The sequence below is a fragment of the Bolinopsis microptera genome, chromosome 5 (assembly GCF_026151205.1).
Source record: "Bolinopsis microptera isolate Bmic1 chromosome 5, MBARI_Bmic_1.0, whole genome shotgun sequence".
NCBI classification, from domain to species: Eukaryota; Metazoa; Ctenophora; class Tentaculata; order Lobata; family Bolinopsidae; genus Bolinopsis; species Bolinopsis microptera.
In genome coordinates, this window is record NC_087076.1 from 1,077,254 (window position 1) to 1,104,991 (window position 27,738).

A 27,738-nucleotide genomic window follows, 5' to 3' on the forward strand; every position below is an offset into this window, starting at 1 on the left:
TCGTTTTTTAATCATATTCTTTATCCTCTAAAGTCGGCTCTATTTGTGACATACTTCTTATCTTATACATAGTTTATCGTGGTTTGTTGATACTGAATTGGTTTAATTGATACTATACGATTACTCTGTTAGAAATGCATAGTGAGATGTGACGGAATAAGAGAAACTAAAATATTTGAATAGGTTGTGGCAATTTCAAAATATTCAGTGTGGTTATATTTTTTAAATTGAAGGTCTTTTACCAAATATGACTTGAATAGTTTTTCGATAAAGATTTTAGAAGAGCTTTAACTATTCCAAAGATTGAGCAAATTGATTGAACATCTTAGAAGCTACTACAGAGAAGCTACCCACACCAAACATAAATCTGAACATATCTTGCAGATATCTTGCAGTCAATCCTAGTAATGATTTGTGAGATGCAGTAAGATTTTGAATTCAATCCTCTTCTCTATATCCATTATTCAACCAGTAGAGATTGATCAGTTCATCCTCAATATGGTAATGTTTATATTGCCAATGAACAGCTTTAGCTACAGCATTTTGTAGTAACTGGACCTGATAGGATACAAGGATACTTGAAGGATAGAAGGATACAAAAGTGATAATTCCACTTATTGAGTTCACAATAGTGGTAATCCTGAAATAAACATTGACATCATCGGCAAGTAATGGCCTCAAAAATTATGGTCCCTTCAAGATCAAAACCAACAATAATGTTTCAATTTAGATAAGTAGGAATATTAATTTTAGCCAGTCCCGCCTCTACTTATACTCTCTACAAAGCTGACTATCTTATTGTTCCTAATACTATGAAACTTGTTAGGCTCTGTAGTCCATTTCAGTCTCAGTTCTTCTACTTCTGCTTTTTGTAAGCTTTTTGTTCCGTGGCAGTCCTATCAGGGCAGATGTAAACTGATCTATATTCCTCCTTTGTGCGAAGTGTACTGGTGTTTCTGATCACTTGGGTTGCATGGTCAGATGCATGGGTTGCATGGGTTGCATGGCCCCCTCCTCCTTTGGCGCCCTCCCTAAAATTGAACAAATTACATGATTTTAGAGGAAACGCTGGTAAAATCTTTAAAAAAGTGTGTTTCTAGAGCAAAATGCACAGTTTTGCTAGTACCGTAGCTAATTTTTTCCAAATTGTCCCTCATTCAAATGACGATTTGGCGCCCCCCTAAGATGGTGCACAGCGGGGTTCAGTGGGGGTCTTCGTTATGCCACTGGTTGTACAGTTCACTTTAATGTATGTTATACTGAAGGAGTTTATATTAGAGTCATTAGTGCATCCTCCAGGATTGATGGCAAAAACAGGTCCAATCACATGTCTCTTCAAGTGACCGCTGCACCACCAAGGCCCTTTGTTTAGTTGTAGCTGGATAAACAGTTGCCTTTTGAGACTTTTGGGACTGCTGTTCGGAAAAGGAGCCTCTCCTTTTCTGCAAATGGCCCCTGATGAAATGGGTACTTTAATAAGGGAAACTTCTATTTGCCAAAATCTATTGAATCTTTGAACTATATGAGTATGTCCAACAATATATCTTCAATAATTTACAGTTAATTTTACTAATACCAATGAATATAATTTGAACTGTATAGTGGTGTGTGTGTAGTATATCTAATAAAACAAGAATTTGATAAATAATAATTTTTAAGGTACAATCTTTCAATAGAAATTCAATTACGAAATGCTGTACTATTTATCATAAGTATGAATTTGTTGATTTTCAATCTAAATTGAAAACATTTGAAAGGTTACAAGATGGCTTCAAGCAGTAACACTTACATAGTGCTGCTCTTGGATGGGAGGCAATACACTTGCAAGTTAAATAACAAGACCCTAACAGAAGAGCTGTTTGATTGTGTTATTTCTTATCTTGGGATTCAAGAAAGAGAGTATTTTGGCCTCTGCTTTATAAGTGAACCAGGAAAATATCGAGAATGGATTGCACTGGAAAAACGCTTGGTAAGTTCATTGCAATTATATTGTGCTGTAAAGTTACTTTATTTTACTTAACTGTAATGTCATGATAACTTGTTGAATGTTGATATGTTCTAATAGCATCAGTAAGAGTACATATATTTTAACATTACAACACCAGGTGGAACATGATCTGCCCAGAAGTAACGGAAATATTGTCATTCATTTTGCTGTGAAGTTTTATATCGACAACATTTGCTGGCTTCATGACCCAACAACTGTCGAACAGTTTTACCTTCAGGTATTTTCATCTGGACCGTTGTACTGCTAACGATTTAACAATTGTGTCTTGTACTTCCGGTTGAGCTTTTTCTCATTAAGTCTAAGTTAAACGAGAATATCTCAGAGTATAGAGTTACATGGTGATAACAAATTACATGGAGACTTTGTGATTTAAACAAGCGTTGTTTACAAAGAGATTTCTGTTCATCTTACATTTAAAAACAAAAACATTGCAATTAACTGTCAAATGTCGATTATGTTACAAGTATACATAATACATAATATTGTCACATATATATAATTAACCGAATACTGATGATCAGGCACGTGAGGCTGTATACAATGAGAGATTGCAATGTGAGAAGGATTTGTCGTACAAGTTGGCGGCACTTGCTCTGCAGGAGATCCGTGGCGACTACACCACGGAGGAGGCAGCTATGAAAACTCTCACCAAATACAATCTACTCTCGCCTGGAGCTCCTTCGAGCTCTTATCTCGAGGTTTGTTGTAAAGTAATTGTTATTACTGTGATACACTGTGTAGAACTAGTAATCGTGTCAGTAAACAGCAGGAATCCATTGAAAAGTACAAGATTTAATTGTAAACCTTGCAACTTATCTCCAGAAACTAGGATAGTTTGAGGATTGTCGATATCTTTTTAAATATTTTATCTAATATCTTTGTCGTGATGATAGTGATTAGACGATAAATTTGATTCAGGCCTTTGACAACGAACAGTTACTTGAATAGTACAGATAACACTAAGATAACACTAAAGTGTAACTAAAGTTACACTTTAGTTTCTTATTCGTGTCTAAAATTAGTTCACTAAAAATCAACTAAGATCTTTTCTCTTATAATGCTTAATAATTTATATAATATAATTTAAATTGATCTAAACATGTATGCTAAATTGGTATTCGAGTATTATACACTATACAGCATTAATATACAACACGATATTCTGTTTACAGTCTTAATTTGCTGGTAAAATAACATCTCTAAATAATTTTGTATCATTAATATTTTCATTTGTTTATTTCTGATAATAATAATATAATTTGTTTATTTCTGACGAACCATTTGTAGATTTGAGATAATAAGACATGGTTATTTTCTTGGGAACTAAGTCAATCTGAAAGGAATTTATTAAAGAGGCTTTGTTACTAGCTGGGCACTGTGCCGAATGACAAAAACCTTGCTGCTTTCTAGGTCACTGTGCACTGTCCTTCGATACATTGTATGTAAACGTTTTCCTATTAGGCATGTAATAATAGCAATATGTTCAGTCTGCATAGATCTACAAAAGTTAAACTTTGATCAAACCTTTGAACACTCATCCTCCAATGAAAAGGCTTCAATTTAATAATCAATATTAAGAATAAGATGTTCACTGTGGTGCCTATGTAATATGTAATATGTATGTATTTCACACTTTTCACCTAATCGATTTGACTTATCGGAAACGGTAACGACATCAAGGCAATTCCGAATGAAATGTTTTGAAGTATACTTAGTGTTAATACGGGTCCCTTATCAGTTATCATGTTAATAATTGTAATAGAATTCCACGTACATGTTTCCAAATCACGTACCTGCCTCCAATAAGAAGTACTAATTTTGGGATTAATAAACAACTTATGCAGAACAAGAATAATAGTAACTATCATAAAGTGCTAATTACTCAACCGGTAATAGATACTTTAATTAAGGTATCTCAAAAGACGGAACACCGGTTAAGACCTTGTTATAGGACAGTCAGGTTTTCTTATTACTTGGGCGATCCAGAAAGGTTAAATGTGATGGATGTTTTTGACGAGTTTTCTAATTTGGATTATAACATGTTCTTGGTGGTAGGAGACGTAAATTTTGTGAATAGTTTAGAGAATCGGACAATTGAAGACAATAGCTAATGTGTAATGTGTATTGAGTATAATTATGTGGTGCAGCTCCACTGTACTATTCAATAGTGTATGTTCCATTTGTTTAGAATTGAAATAATGTGCAGTCTCTCCTTTGTACGTCCCATTACTCTACAACTATGATAAGTGAGCACTCCTTGCTGGCATGTGACAAATACCACATTGTACTTACTGAGTACACTTTTAAAATACATTTAAATACTGTAGATATCATGCTATTATTATAATGAAACAATAATACTTTGCAGGTTCTGCACCATTACAAGATACTACAGGGCTGGAGTCGGGGTAAATCTATTATTAACTACCTGAACAAAGCAACTGAGCTCAAGGGATATGGGGTTCATGTTTATCAGGTCATTAGCACTGACCTTCTGCTTAATTATTCAATTATGTTGTGATTATGCATGTAGTTAGTCCGTTTGCAACTTGTAGAGATACCGATAGTGCGGTACTTGCTGTGGACAATTCGTTAATTACCTAATTAATTACGAAATGTTCGTACACGTTACTCAGCAGTTAATGTTAGTATAAACCAACCAATTATTATTTAAAAAACTGTTTTAACTAGATGCGCAAATAATGAACAAGAAAACTTGTCGCAGGTAAAAGATAAGAACGGAGTACCATGGTGGATCGGAATGTCGCCCCGTGGTATCGCACAGTACGCCCTACAAGACACGTACAATCCTATACAACTCTTTAAATGGAATGAACTGGACAATGTTTATTTCAGGGATAAGAAGTTTAGTATTGAGGTAATTTAAAACTTTAACACAACTTAACCATAGCGAGGTTAAATAAAGTTGTTATCTGAGACCATGCAAGGCATGCATAAGTAATTGGTGTTCCAATTAGAATACACACGGAAATCATTAGCAACTAACTTCATCTTAGAACATAATAATAAAATTAGCAACTTCGCTCACACTCAATATCATAACAGTAGCTAACCTATACTATTCTGTTTTGCTTCTTTATAATTCCTTTGATATTGAGTCCTTTATTTAATATTTGTTTTCATTGTAGTTCCGATCAATTAGGCTAGTATGTTTGCACATTTCGAGACTTTCAACGAATGACTTTTAAAAGACTTGTTATTCGAAGCTGAAACTGTCTCGGTAATTCATCATATTCTGTGATGAAATAACAATGGTTTATGATTTGAGGCAGAACACGAATAAATAATGTGCGCTTTGACATGACGTGCTAGTTTTTGTTTTTAAGTGAAAGGGAGGACATTTTTATTTTGGATCCCTGGATCGATAACGTTTAATAGACTATACATTGTCAATCTGTAACGCAATCTGTAACGCTACATTCTAGTGCTCTATTTACCGCATGTATTTCGCAGAATTCTCTTGTTTCTCGGCCAATTTCCCACCATATAGGCATCTGAATTTACTACTGTATGGTAATTTCTCTGAAGTAACTTAATAAAATCATTTGTAGCTCACTTCGGTGTAAATTTGAGCATCACAATGTGTCGTAATATTGTGATCGAGCACTGTCCATTCAGCGCTACAAATTCTAGACGGCCTGTCTAACACATCATGTCATTACACTAGGTCGACAAATATTTATAATCGAGAGTAAGGCTTCACATAAGCATTGCCAAGTAAGTGTAGCACTGCGGCTATATGGGCCGATCATTGGTGCTCATCTTTATAGACACGTGACCACTCACGTTCACACCTGCAAATACCTATTTACTCCTGTGATGATCTTGTTACATTTTTAAAGTTTTGTTTTCATTCATGTTTTATTAAGGCTAACTGTACAGCTTTTAAACAATAAAGTCTGGCTAGTTGTCATTGTAATAAATATTAAGAGGCTTCATACCTGCACCCCCCCCCCCCCGCTTCATCATTTAAACATTATCATGCGGCATGGTTAATGGTATAGCCTAATAAAAATATCGCTTTGTCGACTGAGCCTAATATTTCGCGGTCTAAGAACAATAACTACCATTTCTATCAACAGCTATCGTAAAAGAGTTAAAACGTTTCAGTCTTCATGAAAACTGTGCCGAGTTAAAGAATTAACGATTTAATAACCCTAAACTCTCAGATAAATCAAGGCAGCAAGACACAGAGTGCAGTGCAGCACAAACAGTATAGTTCAGTGCTGATGCACGCTTGGTACAGTCCTAATAACAAGCTGGTTAAGAGTATGTGGCAGATGGCAGTGCACCAGCATCAGTTCTATCTGGAGAAGAAAGTAGGTGTCCTTCTTGTTTCGGTGATTGTTGAGTAGTTGAAGCTGCTCACATTATTGGTGGATACTGGAACCTGATTGGTTAATCGTTATCACGTATCAAAAAATGTATCAATCTCTGAGAAACGAGCGTTATACAAATATTAACTAAAAATTATTCCTTTTTCCCCACAAAATAATTTATTTATACCCACATCTCTCCACTTTGCGTTTCGTAAAATTAGATCTCCTCATTGAATCTCTCTTCCTTTATTATTTATCCGGCCCTAAGGCTCATCCAATTATAGTATAATTAACGACGCTTTCAGGTTTCAAGTTATTTCAGTGCTTCTTCACTTAACTCTATCAAATCACAGCCGCAAAATAAAAGCTTTGCAAAGTTATTGAATCCTTACTTTAACACTACAGACAGTTTATTTGAGTTCAAATTTCTGCCAAATAAGGAGAAGAATAAAGAATTTGGTCTCAGGATGTCCTGCTACTAACGTCACTCTACCTCACTCTACCTCCCACATTTACACTCATAGCACTAACAGAGGATTTTAGACGTTCTAATGTCTATCATTATTGTTGCTCCTCTAGGATGTACCTTGTACTGCATGAATATATTAATATTCTCTTTTGGAACTTGCTAAATATAGATCGGTTGAAAGTCTTCTGTCGGCAAACTTAATGTGACATAGAATATTTTAGTTCAAATCAAACAGTGCTTTCATACCATCATTTCCATTATTGAATCATATTGCTCAAACTATAAATTAGGTTGGAACTTGATAAGAATTGGCACTATCACGCCCTAACAGACCTTTTAGCTAAACTTGACCAGTATCACTTAGTACTTACAGGTGAACAACAGTTCTAAAATAAAGTGCAACAGTGCCCGATCCCTGAACGACATTGTGGCGGAGTTATCTACTAGTGTTATGAGCCTGGATTCTATAGGTTCGTGTGTTAATTTGAGTTATTATAAAAACACGTGCAAGTAATTTAAACTGTTTAAGTAAACAGTCCTGATAGTGATAAAACTACTTATCAGCTATTAAAACTTCTCTTCAACATTTTATAGAATTTACAGTATAAGTAACCCAAATATGTCTTTTAATGTAATAATTGCTATTAAGGTATTCAGGTTGCAGTGTAGTATAATAATATCATAACATGCGACATTCCAATAACTCGTAATTAGGTGTAAAATATAAACTTGTCAAGTTGTATATAAGTTGTATATAAGTTGTATATAGGGTATATAACGTGTAAAATGTTCTCAGGATACCCCGAAAGAAGCACATTTTCAGACAGTAAGTGTAGCATGTCGTTTCTCTCTACAAACATGCAATAATTAATCTTCTTATTAGTACCGTACATACATCTCATAACACATAGACCATGCTCATTGCTCTCGTAGGTTTTACTGGCTTCTCAGTTAAACTTCTGGGATGAAGCCAATAAACGAGTTGGTTTAGTATCGAATAATACGAAAACTTGATTTATTGAGTTGCGACATTTCCCAGGTAAATCAGAGGACAGTATAAACTTTGGTTTGGGTACAGCGCGACCTGGTTCAGCCGCGGCAGATGAGCTGTGGGAAGCGCTGCTCGAACAGCGCAAAGTGCTAATCGAGCGCAAATCTCAACTTCAGACAACGTTATCAGTATTAGATTGTGAAGAAACGGAGATAAGGGGATCAGTGGAGTGCGACAACTCCAGCGCACCTACAGTTGCTACTGCGTACCCAATAGCTAACGAGACCATGCAGTTTGACGTGGTAAATTCTCAACTTTCCCTTGCTTCGACTTTAAGTGTCATTACATTTATTGCTTTGCATAGTTCAAATACCTTCCTCGTTGTTATGTATGGTTAACGAAATGTTTTGGTTTATGTGCGAGACTGTTAATTTTTCAATTAGGGCTTTGCTTACGTAACATATCCTGAATAGCTGTTTGTTATTTTATAGTACCACAAGTATACAATGCATTTGTACTAAAGATTTGTGGACAAGTTAGCATAGCTGTACAACATATCCCAGTTTAGATCGCCAAATACCGACCAATAATTTTATGTCGGGAACTTTGAATGAATGACTCGTTTGTGTTGCCCTGTAAGATGATCTAATTATGTACAAGAGGGAAATGTGGTGCATTGGAGCGGAAGTAGTTAGTTATTTAATGTCCCAGATTGTTATGAGCAACTCTACTTCACAAGGGGTAATGTGCAATGTATCCCGTTAGTTACGGGCCATGTGTAACTTCCTTAGGTATGTAAATTCCTCTTAATTAGTCTCTTTTAACAGGTGTCCAGACTAGAGTTAGAATATGAGATACAGTGTAAGATTATTAGCGCTGCTGTTAGACTGTCCAAAGAGAAAGGTATTGACAAGAGCATAAAGAAAGAGCGACTGCAAGCTGCTCAGAGAGCACAGGTAAATAAAACTTCACGCTTTCCAAATGTATCACAGGAACACACTACCACTGTCAAACGCCGTTGTGACTACTTTCGCAATCAACCTGAGCGCGGACGCGGTCGTTAAAATATTACAACTTATACGCGCTAATATCAATTATAGCCTGGCCTGATCGACGCGCGCGTCGGCTAATATTTTCGACAGACACCGGCCGGCCGACAACCAGTCTGTTTTTGTTTATCATTCACCGATCCTACCAAGATTAGAGATGAAATTAGCACCCTGTCTACAGATTCCGCACACGTTCATTACTTTTGTCTTCCTTACATTTTCTGGTACTGAAGGAATCCGTGTCATTTCAGTTAAAGATGCTTGATATCGAGAGGAGACTGGACGCGGCTCGTAAGTTTAAAATGGGCGGTAGAGAAAGGTCAAACAGCGGACACAAGTCATTGCCAGACAGGTATTTATAGAAGTTCATACTAATTTACTCAACATTTTACATCACTTGACTTTGTTTGACGATTGATGTGACATACTTAATACTTGATATTTTTCATTATCAGCCCTGATTCAATTTCTTCCTCTAACTAAAACGCTTCCACCAGGACAGAAAGAGATGGATCTGAATGTTCAAGAACGGAGCAGCCGATTCCTCAGAGTTACTGTTCACAGGTACGCTCATAACGTCATTTCGAATGATCTAACTGTACTTACGGTCACAATACTCCGTATCATATGACAGATGAGGGAACATCTTCTCAAATTTCTGAACACTCACTTCCACGCAGGGGTCGCTGTCTCATCACAACAGAAGTGATAGTGATTATATGTTAGAAAGGCAGCGAAACAGTCCGATTATAAGGTAGGTCACTCTAATTCCATTCGTAATCCGTCGGGTAAGTTGCAATTAATCCGTTTAGATTAAATCATGAAATTTGACTCTCGCTTAGGTTATAATCAGAAGCATGGCTCCACGTTACAGGGTGTTTACGGTGAGGGTGTAAACTAATTGTAACAGTACTCACACAGGTCACCGACCCCGGACCAGCGAAGAATGATGTGCTCTCCGACACTTGACCGCGTCATAACGCCGCCCCATGATCCGGCTACTGAGTTCGCAAGACAAATGATGACAAAACTATCAGCTAAAGGACAAAGTACACTGGTGTGATACTAGGGACAGTTAAGGTGCTTGTCAGATGATAGGATTATTTGTTTCACGAAAATGTGAGCTGAGATTTAGGCAAAGATAATGGCCATTGGCCGGGGCTAGTTGATGTTCAATTTAGCATTTAGGTCTTGATGAAACTGTGAAGGACTGGTAAAGCTATCAGCAATCTACTTTCATTAAAGTATATTTGTTTTCATGGATATACTTGTTTCAATATTAGCTGTTTAACGTTTATTCAGTGTTTTACCTACCCTTAAATCAGTTTTATTATAGGTAAGCCGATTTAACATATTTTGTGTTACAGAATATCTTAAAAGAAAAAATATTTATATTGCTTTTTGTACCGACATTTTATGTTTTTGAGATATCTTAATTTCGTTTTGTGTATATCTTATGATAAGGCTTTAACGTTAACGATGTCAGATATACTCTAAACTCTAAAGATGTTAATAGTACAGAGGAGAAAGAAAGAGAGAGTCAAATTTGAAGATGGATGTTGATTATTTGTTCATAGATGTACTTGCTGGCCGCTCATTTATTAATGCTATGAAAATAAAATTTTATATGGCTTGTTTTATCAAAATACAAACTGATAACTGCTGTTGTTTGACTTGTTTTCACTTTGATAATGGTACGGGTATTATACACCGCGATAATAGAAAATAGCAAAAGTAAAACGCATTTATTTATATTTGAACCAATGTTAGATCAAATTTATAAGTCATTGATAATGTAGGATTACATAAATTAACTTCCATGCTAACATTTTGGCGGAACTTTCATGCCAAACAATTATGTAATTGAGAAGCAGCGATCCCAATAACCAAGTAAATGAAATTATAAAATTGAAAATTAAAACTGCTCATTTCTAATTTTCCTATTATGTACAAAACAAAGATCGTAAATTTTAAGAAGTTCGATTAATGTATCACAATTCTAATAACCATAAAATCTGTTATATAAGTTCCTTCGCTGACAATGCTTAGTTGCTGTCATCAATGTTGATGGGTGTAGTGACTGTAGTCGACACGTTTTTTATTGGGACTAATGCTATTCTTCTAGGGGCAGGGGCAACTGAAATAGTAATTGTCCAATAATGTTTTAATTCAACAAATTTAAATTAAGATACAGAAGTGAAAAGTAAAATAACAAATCAATTGCTTGGAATTTGAACTATTTCCATTTTAATCCAAAAATTAAATAGGTCACTTGGAATAAAATTGTTTTACACCACAAATGTTGTTTAATCAAACTTTGTCAAAATTGGAAGTCCTCTGTTAGAAACCTTTTTGTTGAGGTAGAGTAGCTTGATTCTGTCTCGCTGGGATAACTGTACTACTCGCTACACTGGAGTTACTAGACACAGTAGCAGCTGAGGGGGCGCTGGACATGAAACTCTTCAGAGTATTTCGAGGGATTTCCGTCTTCACTTGTTGTTGCTGCTGCTGCTGCTGCTGCTGCTGGAGGATAATTGCGTCTTTTTGTTGCTTCACTGCTTGTTGAAGCGCTTCCAGTAGCGACTGCTGCTGTCTCAGTTGAGCTGCAAGGGTCATTATTAATATTACACTCGGCAGAATTTCACAAACACGTCACAGAGCTGTGAGATAATGTGTACAATTAACAGAACAGAAAGTTTGCACTACTAACCAAGATCTTGTTCTGAAGAAGAGGATTTAGTGAACTTTAGAAGAGATAAAGCAGGAGGAGGTTGAGGTTTGGGAGGTTCCGGTGCCTCACAATGCAAACCAACCATATCATTTAGTTCATACTTAGTCAGCACCTCATCAGTCGCGTACCAGCATAACTGAAACAATGTTACCGATTTAGATCTAAAACAACAACAAAAATATACGAAGACATTTAACCTTCAAATTTAGTGATTATAACCAATTTACTCATCCTGCATAGCTGACAAAGCATCAAAGATTCGTTTCCCCCGATTTGAGGACACGCCTTACCTTCATCCCATTGCCAGGTCTCATACATTTCTTCACCAGGGTAGGGATAAGTTGTGAAAGTTGGCGCTTGCTAACTTTCCCCCTCGTTTCGTCGGAATGCCACATTTCTTGAAATTTTTCCACAGCACGAGACATTCCGATGGGACTGCCGTGCAGGAATCTTATCAGCAAACCGTATCCTGAGAGTAAAGAATTATACAGAAGACGTAGGATTCTTGCAAATCTAGCTTTCAAAAGGAAATCTGGCCAACTAGGAAGGAAACTTCTCGGCAGAGAAGACCCTACGATGCCCAAGTTGTATCAGTACTACGAACAACTTTCTGAACGAATCGATGATCGAATCGATGAACTGAATGAAATTAAAGACATAGCAAAGTGCAAAAAGTGTTAAGACAAATTGTATCGGTACCAAAATATTAGGTGATAATCATTTTTGTGTGTACGATCGACTCGATAATGATAATAATAATAGAATATAAAGGGTAGCCTAGAATTTAGTACGAGATTTATATAGTCACAAACCTAGATCCTGCTTTAAAGAACAAGACATACAGTTGCAATACCGGGCCACCCTGGTAGCAATTAGAAGTAGCGATATCATGCCACTGAATTGATCTGTCCGCTTTATAAGACAAGTGTAAGTCTTATTATCAGCTTACCTGCTATAGGGAGTTCCTTCTTATCATTTTTAACAGCAGAATCAGTCTTCATTTGAGCGACTGGTTGAACACGAGCGAAGGGATCAATAGGTTCATTATCAGTCATGTCATTAGACCAGACGGCAGCGAACTGTGAGAGATAGCGGGCCTGGTCAGAGGGAACTGGGTCGGTTATCCAGGCTGGACCTACTATCTGAGCTTTCAGTAGTCCACTCTCTTTGCTCTTCTGCTCTTCATCAAACTGAGTTAGTTAATTGTTATAGTTGACAGTATGTACAATCAATATGGTAGCTAGGTACAGTGAAAAAGAAGAAATATCGGTAAATTACACACCATTTAAAAACAACTTAGTAAAGAAGGCACTCAATGTCACCTGTTGTTTTCTCTGTTCTAGCCTTTTGTTCTTCGCTTCGTCTGTCATTCCACAATCCTCATCCCCCTCATCGTCAGACAGATATCCGTGGGGAACAAAGAAACCATCTGTAAATATTCTTCGATTACACTTTTTGTGCAATAGATCTCGGTGAATTAAAGATTCTATGTATAGAATAGATACATCAACACTGCCCTATGAATCTTAAATTATAAATAATTGAGAAAAGTTACTTGGTCTAGCCTAGGTAATAAAATAAATAAGTTACCGTCTTCTTCGTCATCTTCATCCTTTTCTTTATCTTTCTCTTTTTCCTCCTCCTTCTCATCTTCCTTCTCAGATGATATGTCTTCTCCCTCTTCTTCCTAGTAAGGTAGCATTTAAGGACAAGTTCATCAGTTCAAACTTCAAAGATATCAAATCATCAGATTTTTGTCACAAGATTTACTTCAAGACAGACTATAACAATGTTATGAAAGTATTCTTGAAGCCCCAAACCTCTTCCCAATCTTCATCACTATCGTAGTCGTACTCCAGTAGTGATTTGTCCTGTCCGAATGGGCGTCGTGGCCTGATGGTAGTACTCTTCTTACGCCAGCTGCCAAAGTAAGCCGGTCTGTGATTCTCGTGGAAATGTAACGTCTTGCGCTTCACTTTTATCTGTATAATATTCATAAGTCATAGGAATTAGGTATTAGTCTCATATTGTAATGAAAAACAAATCGAAAATCGTATCAGTATAAGTTCACTACAATGATCATATCATTTGATAAACGAACCTCTTTGGGGTTGGAGACAGATAATATTTCCAGTTCGCAGCTCAGTTGATCAGTTTCATACTTTTGTTTCGACCTCATCTCTTTTACCACGCTCCGTACATGAGCTAGGTTAGTGTCCCATTGTAGAGGCCCAGGAGGTAATATGTCTCCGGTGACGGGCTCTGTTCTATTTATCGGAGCTAGCAGCATGTTCGGAGTTATCACGAAATCTCGGAACTTCTTCTCCAATGTTTCAACCTGAAAATTAGAGAGAATTTTCATAAGATTCTGAAGGAAATTCAAAATCAATTGCTGTAAAAACATGCAACGACTTATTTCTACTATTCACCGGCCATCTTACATCTTTAAACTTTGAAACTTCAAACCTCGCGGAGACTTCAAATACCTTGGGAGCTGTCGAAGCAGTGGTAGGTTTCTTGACAACAAAAAAACTCTTAAATTTCTCCTCCTCTTTCAGCTTCTTCTGTCGTTTCTTCTCCAGCTCATCTTCTTTCAATCGCTTCTCCTCCTCCTTCTCCCTGCAAGTGACCCACAGTTAATTAACCATAAATCACAATTATACTCTTGTCTCTTCCACTCCGCAGCCTTTTCTACACTTTACAGTTCGTACATAAATAGACGTCGGAGACAGCGCTAAAAAAGTAAAACATAACAGGCCCTAAATTCCAGATCGTTCTACTTTGGGATATTATGCACTATCAGGCCTGGGTTAGGTGTACATTTAACAAAAGTCATACACAGAACGATAATGTCAGATTACGAATTCGCGCGCGTGACATATATTATATATATTAAATTGCCGCCAAAGAACAACAAAAAATCTGCATTTTGCTCATCGCGTCTTCCAGCATACGCTTAGAGTAGACCCTTTTGGATTAAAATGTAGTTGGTGTCATGTGCAACAGAAGCGTACTTTGTTGAAAGCAAGTCGTTAAGTGTAAACTTGAACTTACTGTTCCTTTTTCTTCCTCTCCACCTCTTTCTCCTCTTCTTTTTGTTTCCTCTCTTCTTCTTTCTGCTTCTTTTCCTCTTCTTTCTTTAGTCTAGCCTCTTCTCTCGCCTTTTCCCTAGTCTGTTTTTCGGCATCTTTTTTTGCTTGTTCGGCACGTTTTGCTTCTTCTCGAACCTCCTTTTCTTTTTCTCTTTCCAATCTCTTCCGCTCTTTTTCATTGTCAAGTTCCTGTTTTTTCTTTTCACGTTCCTCTTGAAGCTTCTTCTGCTTATCGGACAACGGTCGTTGCTGAAAAGAAAACATCAATCTTTGCAATACATGTTCATTGAGTGTGTGTGTGTATGTATGTGTGTTAACTGTATATGGTAACCGCGTGTCTAAACTCTCAACATTTTATAGTACTACATTTTATTACTACTTACCTGAAGTACTAATTACTAACATTTATACACAGGAAGTGTTATCTACAAGTAAAAAATAAAATGAGCTCAACAGTATCTATAAAATTATAAATACCTTTTTAACAGCTGGTTTAGTGATTCCTGAAGGTCCGGGCTCTACTCCGTCTACCTGAACTTCAGAAGTCTTAATTTCAACAACTTCGCTCGGTTCAACGTTTTCTTTTGTCTCAACTTCGCTTGTAGCCTTTCCTGAAGGACTCGCTACTTTCTCCGGTACAACTTTGGCAACAGGTTTAGCTGTTTTTGATCTGATCTTTTCTACTTTTTTAGATGGTTGATCAGAAACTGTGGGTGAGACGTCCTTACTATCAGATTGCGCAGTAACTTGCCCAATCTGTTTGTCTGACTTGGAGTTTTTGGCCTCTTTTCTCTTATAATCTCCAAATTTCTTCTTTACAGGTTTGAAAGTTAAAGTTTGTTCTGCTTCAGGGCTAGCTTTCAATTCTACTTTCTCACTATCTTTCTCTTTCTCATTATCCAACTTAACATCTTTTTTCTTTGAGTTCTGCTGTTTGGGTGATCGAATCAACATAGATGCCAACGTAGGTTTTGGAACCACACTCTTTGCAACATTTCGTGGTTTCGGACTTTCATCAACACGAGCTTTCTCCTCTTCAGGAATTTTTGCTTGTTTTCCTGGAGTCGCCTGATTCTCTTCTTCTTCTCCCGAGAAGTTAGACTTCCGTTTCATGCCCCGGACAGGAGTTGTTGAGACCCCACTAGTAGGGACAGGGGAGACTACAGAACTTTCTTTTGGAGACTTGTTAATAGGCTGCTTGTTTGCTTTATCTTTGGGCGACAGTTTGTTGACAGTAGAGGCTGATTTTGAGGATTGGGAGAGCACTTTGAAGTTAGATAGTGTGGACTGTTTAGGTTTTGGTGAAACCATGTCTTTTAGTGTTAACTGTTTTCTTTTCAAACCATTCTCTCCATTTAACACAACAAGTGGTGAACGATCTGAAGATGGAATAAAATTCAGAAACAAAACTAGAATTTTAAAATTGTTATACATAATAAGAAGATGAACTAAAAAACTATAAACTTGAATAGCAAACAAGCACCAGATCGTTAAGGGAGTTGTCAACACTAAGTGGAATCAATAATGAGCAACGAGGGCGAACGAAACAAAAGGGGGACTAACCTTGCTTCAGTTTCTTTGGTCGAGGTTCCTCATCCGAATCTATCACTGAAATAAATACAAAATTAACGCTTACTAATTAATAATTATTAGGGGTACAACTGCCAAAATGCTTCACAAGTGATCATTTGCCACGATGAGTTCTTGAGTGGAGTACAGGAGTTCTACAACTAATTAGAGTAATTGTGTGATTAAAATCATTGAATCAGAAACAGTCAAAATATTGCTCTGCAAAGAATTTAATTAGAGTAATGCTTGTTTATAATGTGAGCACTAACCAATTGTTTCGGCAGTAGACATTGTCAGAATTGCCTTTTAACCTAAAATATCGTCCAGTCAGATCAGAACAGAAGTACAGGGATTATTATTTTAAATTTAATAAGATGGTACGAATATAATATTAATGCTACTTTAAAGACCATGGTTAGGATCTTAGGGAATTTTATAGTTGGTAAGTTGGCAGTTAAGTTACCACTGAGAACAATGAGAACGAAGGAGATATTTAACACTGAGCTATTTTATAATTTAGATAATGTGGAATGTGGAAACAGTACAGAAGTTCTCGGCCAAATATCACGATAAGGTATAGGGTCTAGTCGATTAAAAACAACAAAACACTGCGCAGATATTGGAATTTGGCAAGCGTATTAAGTTTGTTGGTAGTCATTTTAGTTTTTATCATTTAACTGCAAAAATGGGGCAATAAGACGCAATAAGTTAAATTGATACAGTAAAACGTATTAATAAATTATTTATAAATAAGATAAAATAGGACGTTTTATTACTTTTTATCCAATTCAATTGTGAAATAGAATTTAAGAGCAATTTAGTACTTAACGGCTGATCTTCTCGAAATATGAGGACCATAAGAAAATAAGAGATGAACCAGTGTCTACACTGTAATAGCCATCTCGACAAGTGGGTCCTTGGTAGCCTGAAAAGCTGCAATCATTGAGCTCATCTGAAGCTTCTCTGAACTTCCAGTACTTAACCTGAATTCTATCTCAGCCAATCTCTCTATCAGCTGAATTTTAATCTTGTTAGGAAACTCAATTCGCTGTACCAGCAAATGTACCTCGGTGATAACATCTTGCAGAGCTAAACCTTTCAACTGTTTGAGATGAGATATTTTCTCGTGAGAAGTGTTAAAGTCCTCCTGTAACACCCACTGAATAATACTCCTGATGTCCTCCTTGAGGGGGTGCCCTGTACAAATGTACACATTCTCCTCACTGATCTCTTTAAATGCCATGGCAGTAGATTGCATAATATTGAGAGCTCTTCTCATATCACCCCCACTTAGATGTGTGATAGCCTTCATTCCACAATCAGTAACTTTCAGTTTCTCTTTCTCTATCACCATGTCCAGACGAGGTTTTATCAGTTCCATTTTCAGAGGAGCAAACCTAAACTTTGTACAACGGGACTGAAGGGCTGGTATGATTTTGTTCAGATAATTGCAGATAAGACAAAACCTTGTGTTCTCCGTAAACTTCTCTATTGTTCTTCTTAATGCATTTTGAGCATCTTTTGTCATAGAGTCCGCTTCATCTAAGATAACAAGCTTAAACCCTGAGCTGAAGATGGAACGTGTGCTTGCAAACGAGAGAATATTTTCTCTTACCATACCAATACCTCTATCATCAGAAGCGTTGAGCTCTAGAACTTGTGAGTTATATTGGCCAGGTTTGTAAAGCTGTCTTGCGACTGCGAGGATAGTGCTTGTTTTACCCACGCCTGGGGGACCATAGAACAGCAGGTGTGGTAATCGTTCTTCGTTTATAAACTTCGTTATTGTTGAAACCTGAAATTATACACGAATATCAGAACGAATCTACATATTTTATGTTATTATCTTCAATCGAACTATACCTTTCAGCTCTGTTAAAGATTTACACAGCTATAGAACGTAAATTTTGCCAGCTGGGTGGTGTAGTGGTAACACGATTGCCCCCGGGGGGATCAGGTACTAAGTGCCGTACGTGACGTCGATTAAGTGCAGTTTTGGACTTTACAAAAAGGACCCACCTACCCGGCCCCCTTCACGGTACTAACTGCTTTTTCAGATAATATTTAGGACACCCACCCCCTTTTGCTGGCTTTTGCGGTACTAAGTTGAGAAAATACGGTGTACAAGAGGTGTCCAGGAATATCTCAGAACTTGTGGCATGTGCTGAGAGGAGGCTACAAGGCTGAGGAGTACCCAGACAACTGTAGGTACTTTGAAGGGATCTACATTCCTAAGGCGGATGGAGATTTTGGACCCAGCACAGGACGGCCTATATCGCTAGGAAACATTCAGGGGAAGATATACCTCGCTGTGTTGGCGAAAAGATTAACCAACTTTGTTGTCGCTAACGGGTATGTGGATCTCTCTGTGCAGAAGGGTGGAGTTCCTGGTGTACACGGATGTACAGAGCACTTTGGAGCTATGTGGGAGGTGCTCAAAGATGCTAGAGTTAGGAGAAAGGATCTCAGTGTTGTCTGGTTAGACTTGGCGAATGCTTACGGGGCTGTTCCACATTTACTTATTGTGAAAGCACTCCGCTTCTATCATATCCCCGAGAAAGTTATCAACATCGTAATCAAATACTTCTCGGAGGTTTACGGAAGATTCTCCTCTAAAACAGTGACATCAGAGTGGCAGCAGTTCGAGATAGGAATATTTATGGGCTGTGTCATCTCGGTGATCTTGTTTGTGCTATGCATGAACCTTTCTGACGAGTACTTGAAGATGAAGGTACCCAGGAGTGTCGAGTACATTAAGGATGGAACAGCTATACCACCCCTTAAGCTGTTTATGGATGATAGCTGCCTTACCACGGCTAAAATGGTAGATATGCAAACCCTGCTTGATGTTTATCAGGAGTTCGTTGTGTGGTCAAGGTTCAAGCTTAAGTCGTCTAAATCTAGGGCACTAGTCTACCAGAAGGGAGTGACAGTGGAGTGGGTTGTAGAGAGTTCAGAAGGTAGTCAGGCGAGGTTGCAGCTTAGCGGGGAGGTGATCCCGAATGTATCTGAGAAACCAATCAAGTTTCTAGGGAGGTGGATTCGGGCAGAAGGAAAGGACAAAGCTATAATCGAGAAAACACACGAGGATCTTGTTACATACCTCAGTAGACTCGATCTTAGCTCCCTCACCGGCCTGCAGAAATGTTGGGGGTATCAGTATATGGTCCTTCCAAAGATGAAGTGGCCACTTGCCATTTATGATATCCCGATCAGCACTGTTTCTCGCTGGGAGCAAACAACTAACAGTCATCTCAGAAAATGGCTAGGAGTGGGACACACGCTTAGTAGCTCTTGCCTGTTTAGTCATTCATCCAGTGTTGCTCTCCCCATCGACAGCCTAACCGACACTTGGAAAGTAGAAAAGTACCGTCTCTTGCAGTCATATCAAACATCTCAGGATGCTTTGATCAGAGCGGTGCAACCCCAGGTGCGGTCTGGGAGAGTTTGGAAGGCAGATGCTCAGCTTCACGAAGCTGAAAGAGACTTGGTGTGTGAGTCAGTGCGAGGTATGGTGCAACCTCTTAGTAGAGCGGGAATTGGTTTCGGTGATTGGAAGAAGCCCTGGGAGAAGATGTCAGAAAAGGAGCAGCAGAGGGAGGTGTTGGATAGGGTTAAGGAGAACATCAGGAAGGAAAGAGAGGTGCAGTTGGGTACGTTGGAGATGCAGTCCAGGTGGGGTAATTGGAGAGAGCTGGTGACAAGGACTGACATGAGCTGGCACACGCTCTTCAAGTATGGGGACTCATTAATCGGTTTTCTGCTTAGTGCTGTGTATGGCACGCTTGTTACACCAGCTTTAGCATCCAAGTGGAGCGAGGATGAGGATGGGATGTGCAAGCTGTGTGGTGACAAGTTGGGAACTGTGCCGCATATTCTGGCTGGTTGTCCTGTGGCACTAAGTCAAGGGAGATACCGATGGCGCCACGATAAGGTGCTTAAACAAATAGCAGACCAAGTGAAATTCCATTGTGAGCGGAGAGTCAACAAGAGGAAGAGCTCTTGTGTCACTCGGAAAGCCATTGAGTTTGTTCCAGCAGGAGGGAGGTTTAAGGAGGTGAAGAGGTCGAAAGTCAGTGAGTTTGGGATTCTGAGTGGGGCCACTGATTGGATAGTATTAGCAGACCTGGATGAGCAGCTGAAATTCCCGTCGGATATAGCAACGACCAGATTAAGACCAGATTTGGTTCTTTTCTCGAAAGCTTCCAAGAGAGTAATCTGGTGGGAGCTTACAGTACCGTCGGAAGAGAGAATAGCTGCATCCCATGAGCTGAAGCTTGATCGGTATAACAGTCTACAAGCGGAAATACAAGCTAATGGGTGGTCATGTTTCAGCTTTGCTGTTGAGGTTGGTGCTAGAGGTGTGGTCGCAGCAAGTTTGGAGTGTGCATCAAGGAAGATTGGTCTGACTGGGAGAGCCCTCAAGAAGTTGGTCAGAGATTGTGGGAAGGATGCAGCCCATTGTTCAAGATGGATTTATCTGCTGTCTAGGAAAAGAGAGTGGGAGATGAGAGCTGTTTGAGCTTTATGACTTCACCTAACAGCCAGAGGTGCCATAAGCTAACTCGTCGTAAATCGCGAGCTCTAGCAGGTATCCTCGGGTGATTGTCAGATCAGATGGTGGTCCAAGAGAGACTGCTGGGGCACCTGACAGAAAACCGTATCGCAATGAAAGCCCCGAAACGGTGTCAGGTTTGTGACTGAAGATTCTGATCAAGCTCAGGGTTGAGTCTACACAGTGTCGCCACTTGCCGATGCCAGTTGATGCGAGAAGACACTGATGTAAGTGGGAAGTTATGTCTAAGAAACAGCGTGTGGTTCGGGTGCCGGTTGAACGCATGTAAAAGGGAGGGTATATCCGTATTTCGCTGCTAGTGATGCAGTCCTTAGCCCGGTAGCTAAGGCTTCCCCGTTTTTCGCTCATTTGTGCTCCGATGGGCTTGTGACCTCTGCGGGGGTCAAGTGCAGGATGAGGGACATGGCTGACCAGGAGAAGGTTGTTTTTGGGAGATAGAGTAGGGTTGGTTTGGTGTTGTGCCTTCGCAGTTTAACTGTATCTTTACTCTAAATAAGATACCCACCCATAAATTGCTTTAAACAGCTCATTAAACATTGGAAATGGGCAAATTATACCCACTATTTAGTAGGGGTTTTGTTTTTAATGTAGTCGAATTAGATAAAAAATTACAAAAAAAATTTAAAATTACAAAAAAAACCAAAAAAACTCAAAAAAACCTCAAAACCCATTCCCAAAATTGAAATTTGAGGTAAAATGGGTTTTATCGGGGTTGGACACCCAAAAAATGAACCCCTAAGTACCATGCACTAACTGTTTTTCTGGGAAATGAGCAGCAGACCCACCACTTAGTACAAGAGTACTAACTGCGTTTTGGAAGAAAATATGACCCACCCACCCAACGTCACGTACGATTCTGACCATATGACCCCCCCGGCCCCCCCCCTGTTAACCCGCCTCCCATACGGAAGGTTCTGGGTTCAAGTCAACCAGTCACCAAGCTGCTAATTGGCACAGCTTCGGCTGATGATACACACTCTCTGGCTTGTAGAACTAACACCCTACAGCTAGTATACTAGTATAGTGCCTTAGGGTAATTGACGGCCCCAATGTTATATGTTGGTTCAGCCGAATTAATTATTATATAATCAAGTTTATTTTTCTAGTTTAGTTAGAGATAAGCACTTCAGGCCATCCCAACATCGAGACAGACCTGCCCTTGTAACTTGTTGTGTAGAATATAGGTAATTGGTATCCTAATTTACTGAATGTTAACAAATACTCACAATTTCTTTTTGGGAGATGAGGTCATCTAGAGTTTCTGGTCGGTATTTCTCAACCCAGGGCAAATTGCTTACAGCTAGAGGTGTTGCCATTAGCCTGAGAAATTACATAAAGAGGGATGAAAAGTGGTAGTGCAGTTAAAATAGCAGATTTATAAATTAGAGATAAATAGTCTTGCCGGTTTCCTATAGCTATAGAGTATAGGTGTCGATGAGGTACATAGCATCTCTGGGCAGATAAATTGTATGTTGTGTAGACTAAGGATATAATAACATAAGTCAATGAAATAAGAAATTTAATTTTAGCACATTTTACAGAGTAAAAAGATGTAAAACAATTCATAAAATATAATGCCCATTTGGTGTATGACTTTTTGTCCTTGACCGCTAGTTTGGTTTTGGATAGAAAGGTAACTAACAGGGCAAGGAATGCAGTAGTGGGTTTCGTGGATCACATGCTGTGGGTAGTTTGCGGGAGTTGTTATGGTGTACAATTCCAAACAACGAACATCCCCCAGGTGTCGACCAGAGAGTCAGCTACTAGGTATTTCATGATCGATGTGAATCCAATCGTCTGGCCTACTTGTACGAGTGTGGGGCTGGGTTGCCTCTCCAGGTTAGCGTGAAAGCGTTCACGTTGCATGGCAGGCTTCCTGGTGTTACCCTGACAGCTTGATAGGCTGCTCTTCTGCACTCCTGGGTATCGTATTTGTCCTTCTTGACAGTTTCATCACTGTCTTCATCGCGGGCAATGCCCTGGTCTGCTTTGATTTGGACGTGGATAATCTCGACTGTGGAGCCGGTGTTGATCACTAAGTCGGGTTTCTGCATTGGCAGATTACCGTATTTGAGCTGGGGCTCAACCAAGACTGTCAGCGTACTTTCCTTTCCTCTAAAGTGCTTTGCGAGTTTGGTGACAACTTTGTCATGTCTTTTGACTCGCAGGCCGTGAGTTGCCGGGCACATCTGGCTGATGTGTCCTAGGGATGCAAACTTTTGGCCTGGACATTTATCGCACAAATTGTGGATTGCCGGCTTCATCCCACCTCTGTTGTTCCTGAGGGGGGTACCGAGGCAGTTACAGCGTACGTTGATAGCGCCCAGGTATTTGGCCGCCTTCAAAGAGGTCCTGTTGTCTGACAATAATTTGAAGCTGGACTTACTGGTGTTAGTGGGTACTACCGTTCTTAAACCCTTGCCATCGCAGGTTGACCAGAACTTTTCCTTAGTTATACTGGCTAGTTGAGTTTTGGTGTGGTAGTTTTTGCCAAAAATCCTGCATCTTTTCTTCCCTATCGTCAGGCGAGTCTTTGAAGGCTCTTGGTGAACCAATAGTCGGACTATCGGGTCTGAGGATTCTGCCATCCTCTCAGTTGTAGTAAAAAAGTCATCTCATGTAATTGCACCTGTATTGTCGAATTACTTCAATATCCTTATGACCCAAGGTATATTTCCTGATGTCCTGAAAACTGGTAAAATAACACCTGTATATAAGAAAGGTAACCCAGAAGAAATCGAGAACTACCGTCCTATCTCCACACTGTCCGTCTTCGGTAAGATCTTTGAAAAGCTCATATATTCTAGAATATACGGATTTGTTAGCTCCCAGGGAGTTATATCGAAGACACAGTTTGGATTTAGGAAATCTCACTCTACATCTCATGCAGTTAATTACTCTGTAGATTTAATTACGAAATCTCTTAAACTTAAGAATCATGTTTTAGGAATATTCATTGACCTAAGCAAAGCTTTTGACACCATCGATCATTCAACACTTCTTATAAAATTAGAGGGATGTGGAGTGAGAGGAGTTGCAAATAACCTCATAAAAAGCTACTTGACAAACAGGCAACAATACACCGAAGTTGTAGGAGAAAAATCAGATACCCTATCTATTCAATTTGGTGTCCCGCAGGGTTCAATTCTTGGACCTCTCCTATTTCTTCTTTATATGAACGACATCACAAACAGTTCTAAACTCGGGTCATTTGTTACCTTTGCTGATGATACCAATATATTTGTTGTCGGCAAAACAAAACGTGAGGCATATGAACGAGGAAATGAGCTTCTGTCATCATTACAGTCTTATATGAGAGCGAATAAGTTACATATAAACATGTCCAAGTGCTGCTACATACACTTCAAACCCACCATGGCAGGTTCTAAATCAGAGATTTTATCACACCCTGAAGGTGTACTAACTATAGACAACTTTCCAATCAAAAAGGTTTCATCCGCAAAATTTCTGGGTGTTATAATTGACGAGAACCTATCATGGGAAGATCACATCAAAGCTCTTAAGCGAACTCTAAATCATTCCACATCCACTTTATGTAGACTCCGCTGCTCCCTTCCAGAATTTCTACACCAACAATTATATTATACCCTGTTCGAATCACATCTTTCTTACTGTATATCTGTATGGGGTGGGGCAGCGAAGCAACGTATAAGCTCATTATTTACTGCTCAGAAGTACTGTCTCAGAGTACTATTTGGTGATAGACTGGCGTACCTTGATAAGTTTAAGACTTGTGCACGTACTAGGCCTATAGGACACCAGAAACTAGACCAAAAATTCTTCATAAAAGAGCACACCAAACCGATATTCAAGCATAATAATATTCTAGCTATACAAAATCTATATACATACCACAGTTACCTGGAGCTCTACAAGATAATGAAATTCCGTGCTCCAATATCCTTACATGAGGGTTACACATGTTCATCAAGGAAACCCTGCCTTCTAATCTGTCAGGCAGACCCACCTGACAATCACAACACTAGATCAACCAAAATTTTTAACATTTTAACCCCAAAGTTCAGAATGACTGATTTTACTACTAGTGTAATGTGCTTGCGAGGAAAGCTAAAACGTGCGCTACTAGCTAATCAACATAACCACGCCCTGCTTGATTGGACCGTAAAAGACTTTGACTGCACAAATATTATTTTCCAAACATTATAACTGGCTGGTCACACACATCTAAATTAAATTACCCTAGGCTACTGTTTTCCAAGTCTTGTCCTGTGAGTAAAGTATGTGTGAGAAAGTTTTAATAAAATGCATGTATATTTTTGAATTTTTAAATTTTAATTTGAGAATGAAGTATAAAGAAATTTTTAATTAGCATTGTATAGTTTAAAATATTTATAGCTTATTATAACCATTGATAAATCTAAGCCATAATCTTTCGCCTGCTCTCCAATATCCACCTTGAAGGTGCATTTTTAATCCTTGAACTACACAATATAAAATCAAACATGTTTTAGTGTAGACTTTTTGTCACAACAAGACTGCAACCTAGATAGTAAAAACTTTAAACAGAACCCCTAATGTCTGCTAACAATTTTTCTTATAGTCCTAATTTGAGCCTTGTCTCTAAAAACTTAACTGAACTAGCGTTTTGGTGTGTGCAAAAGCTCCCAGGCACGCGCATTCCTTGCCCCGTTAGTAACCTGTCCTTCCAAAACCAAACAAGCAGTCAAGGACAAAAAGTCAAACACCAAATGGGCATTATATTTTATGAATTGTTTTACATCTTTTATTCTGTAAAATGTGCTAAAATTAAATTTCTTGTTTCATTGAATTTCTTGTTTCATTGAGTTCTTTGTCTTTTCAGTAGAGGGATCCTGGTTCGTAGAGAAAGTAGGCCTAGTCCACCGAAGGAACGTCAGTGTAGAAGGCTGCTGCTAGGACGTCCTTCGGGAGTTTCAGCCACCTTCTGATATACTCTCGTACTAGGATGTCGATTTCGGTGAGGGTCTTACATACCGCTGCTGCTGACCTTAATGCCGAGGTACTTATACCAACCTTCAGAGTTAAGAGCAGGGATCTCTGACCCATTCACTCTTATAGTTTGTGTGACATCCACGAAGGTGGTTTTCCTCTTGGTAGGCGGCTCTTCTGCACTCCTGGGTGTCATACTTATCCTTCTTGACAGTTTGGTCGCTGTAAATAAATAAACCGAATACTACTAAACGATCTCAAAAATATGTTTCTGGCAATAAATATGGTTAATTTTAATGTTAAACAAATACAAAATAGATAATGATGATGGAAATCTTAAAATAACTGACTACAATGAGCATTTTATTAACAATAAATAGTAAGATCAAAAACTTTAAATTCATTCCAACAGATTAATTTTAAATACCTACATAACAAATTATACCCGCTAAAATGTTATAAAACCTTAATAATTTAGTAACAAATAGAACAAAACACGTTTTATCTGTCACGCCAAAATTCATTTACTGAACATTTAATATAACGGGTGATATTCGTAAAGTATTTGTTCCAACTCGGCGCGTGTCCTGGTTGGTCATAAACCTACAACTGAACATTGAAATTAGGTATTTATATTTTAACGCGCGATAATACTCGTAAAATATTTGTTTCAATTAATATATTACATATTAGACTCGGCGCGCGTCTCGGTAAGTTACAAACATGAAAAGATTTGTCGTTATGTAAAGATGCGAGAAACAAGAAAAACTACTGGGCCGCGCCGCGCATCAAATAATTCTTCTCGCAACCACTTCGGTAGATCAGCAAGAAGCACCACTAGGCCTCACCGAGCTGCGAAGGATTAACATCGTGAAAACCTTAACCATTGTTAATGATCTGGCCCGGCGCGCGCTACTTCGTAGCTCGTGCCGTCTAACATTTCGAGAAGAAAGCGGCGCGCGCTACTTCGAAGAAATTTAGACGAGTAACATCCGTCAAAGAAAACCGGGTAACAACTTTCATGTTTTAATATACTTACATTTTGTATGTTTACAACCTACCAGGACGCGCGCCGAGTTGGAATCGTCGATGGTCCTGTAAATGGAACGCATATTTTACAAGTATCACCCGTTAACTTATATTCAGCAAAATAAGTTGACCATTGTTAATGGTCTGGCCCGGCACGTGCGCTACTTCGTAGCACTTGCCGGGCCATTTTGAGAAGAAAGCGGCGCAGGTTATAGCTACTTCGAAAAAATTTAGACGAGTAACATCCGTCAACAAAATAATAAGATAAGACATGTAATTAAAACGTACAGAATTAATGACAATGAAATCAGAAATGATGATTAAAATTTTCGGTCAAGATTTTAAAAATATTACGATATTTACGATGAAGATTTATCTTAAAAGTATGCCGCACATTATTTGACTTTAATATTTTAGTTTCACGGTCGCTTTACTTTGCAAATTTTAAAAATCGAGCGCTGAAGCAAAACTTTTTATTTTTAACATTATGGTGGCACGTTCTCGTTAGAACGTTGTTTTGCCGTAAAATTCAATTTTTGTCGATATTATCGTTTATCTTTGTGCCTTGCATTATTTCAAAGTTAGTGTTTTACTCGAGTTATGGAAAATTTAAACAAGTCTTTTTCAGCAAAGGGCTCAAGCCTATTGAGGACGAAAATTACGTTTTAATTTAAAAAAAAAAAAAAAAAAAAAAAAAAAGGGGGGACCCCCAACCCATTTAGCTGAGACACCTCACAGCAAGTTGACCAAAGTGGCTCTTGCTTGTGATCGGTGAATCAACTACCCGCCGAAGCGGTGGGTTGGGAGTCCCCCCTGGGATCATTTCGTCCGTAAAATTGTATACAATATAAAATAGTACAGTAAAATATCTACAAAATTTACATAAACAAATCTAGGAGACCTCAAAGCTCGTCTTCTGGGGAATGAGGTTGAA

The 27,738-nt window shown here is 38.5% G+C and overlaps 4 protein-coding genes across 5 annotated transcripts in view; 2 read left to right on the forward strand and 2 right to left on the reverse strand.

The window, feature by feature from the left end:
* Positions 1-1,754: 1,754 nt before the first annotated feature.
* LOC134815016 (FERM domain-containing protein 4A-like) lies at positions 1,755-10,295 on the forward strand. Of its 2 annotated transcripts, none has more exons than XM_063823449.1 (14): positions 1,755-1,969; positions 2,106-2,225; positions 2,530-2,706; positions 4,377-4,484; positions 4,734-4,886; positions 6,199-6,348; positions 7,182-7,287; positions 7,614-7,643; positions 7,857-8,110; positions 8,636-8,764; positions 9,109-9,209; positions 9,355-9,421; positions 9,538-9,611; positions 9,779-10,295. In XM_063823449.1, exons 1-14 carry the CDS (start codon positions 1,766-1,768, stop codon positions 9,918-9,920), a joined length of 1,815 nt encoding a protein of 604 aa, XP_063679519.1. In that variant the 5' UTR covers positions 1,755-1,765; the 3' UTR covers positions 9,921-10,295. The 2 variants fall into 2 exon arrangements, with proteins under 2 accessions (XP_063679519.1, XP_063679520.1); XM_063823450.1 differs by having other exon boundaries at positions 7,191-7,287.
* Positions 10,296-10,607: 312 nt separating this feature from the next.
* On the reverse strand, positions 10,608-16,567 carry LOC134815797 (chromatin assembly factor 1 subunit A-B-like). Its single transcript, XM_063824387.1, has 14 exons — positions 16,519-16,567; positions 16,244-16,288; positions 15,158-16,059; positions 14,643-14,929; positions 14,075-14,207; positions 13,690-13,926; positions 13,409-13,570; positions 13,179-13,275; positions 12,911-13,017; positions 12,538-12,778; positions 11,879-12,057; positions 11,568-11,724; positions 11,206-11,460; positions 10,608-10,994 (listed from the first exon to the last, which is right to left on the reverse strand). The coding sequence occupies exons 1-14, from the start codon at positions 16,538-16,540 to the stop codon at positions 10,903-10,905; spliced, it is 2,916 nt and encodes a 971-aa protein (XP_063680457.1). The 5' UTR covers positions 16,541-16,567; the 3' UTR covers positions 10,608-10,902.
* The window catches only part of LOC134815799 (uncharacterized), a 31,396-nt gene continuing 17,752 nt past the window's right edge, over positions 14,095-27,738 (forward strand). Inside the window, exon 1 of the mRNA XM_063824389.1 lies at positions 14,095-14,100. The gene's annotated coding sequence lies outside the window, so the exon portion shown is untranslated. The remainder of the gene's footprint in view (positions 14,101-27,738) is intronic.
* On the reverse strand, positions 16,958-23,228 carry LOC134815800 (replication factor C subunit 5-like). The gene is made up of 2 exons (XM_063824390.1): positions 22,052-23,228; positions 16,958-18,044 (listed from the first exon to the last, which is right to left on the reverse strand). Exons 1-2 carry the CDS (start codon positions 22,139-22,141, stop codon positions 17,133-17,135), a joined length of 1,002 nt encoding a protein of 333 aa, XP_063680460.1. The 5' UTR covers positions 22,142-23,228; the 3' UTR covers positions 16,958-17,132.

Excerpts from the sequence above, each read along its gene's own strand:
- LOC134815797 (XM_063824387.1), bottom strand. The coding sequence starts at position 16,540 with ATGTCTACTGCCGAAACAATTG. Across the intron at positions 14,930-15,157 it reads CTAAACCAGCTGTTAAAAAG|CAACGACCGTTGTCCGATAA; the intron begins GTATTTATAATT and ends TTTTCTTTTCAG. Across the intron at positions 10,995-11,205 it reads TACTCTACCTCAACAAAAAG|TTGCCCCTGCCCCTAGAAGA; the intron begins GTTTCTAACAGA and ends TTACTATTTCAG.
- LOC134815016 (XM_063823449.1), top strand. The coding sequence starts at position 1,766 with ATGGCTTCAAGCAGTAACACTTACATAGTGCTGCTCTTGGATGGGAGG. Across the intron at positions 8,111-8,635 it reads AGACCATGCAGTTTGACGTG|GTGTCCAGACTAGAGTTAGA; the intron begins GTAAATTCTCAA and ends CTCTTTTAACAG. Across the intron at positions 8,765-9,108 it reads AAGCTGCTCAGAGAGCACAG|TTAAAGATGCTTGATATCGA; the intron begins GTAAATAAAACT and ends GTGTCATTTCAG.
- LOC134815800 (XM_063824390.1), bottom strand. The coding sequence starts at position 22,141 with ATGGCAACACCTCTAGCTGTAAGCAATTTGCCCTGGGTTGAGAAATAC. Across the intron at positions 18,045-22,051 it reads TCATCTCCCAAAAAGAAATT|GTTTCAACAATAACGAAGTT; the intron begins GTGAGTATTTGT and ends GTATAATTTCAG.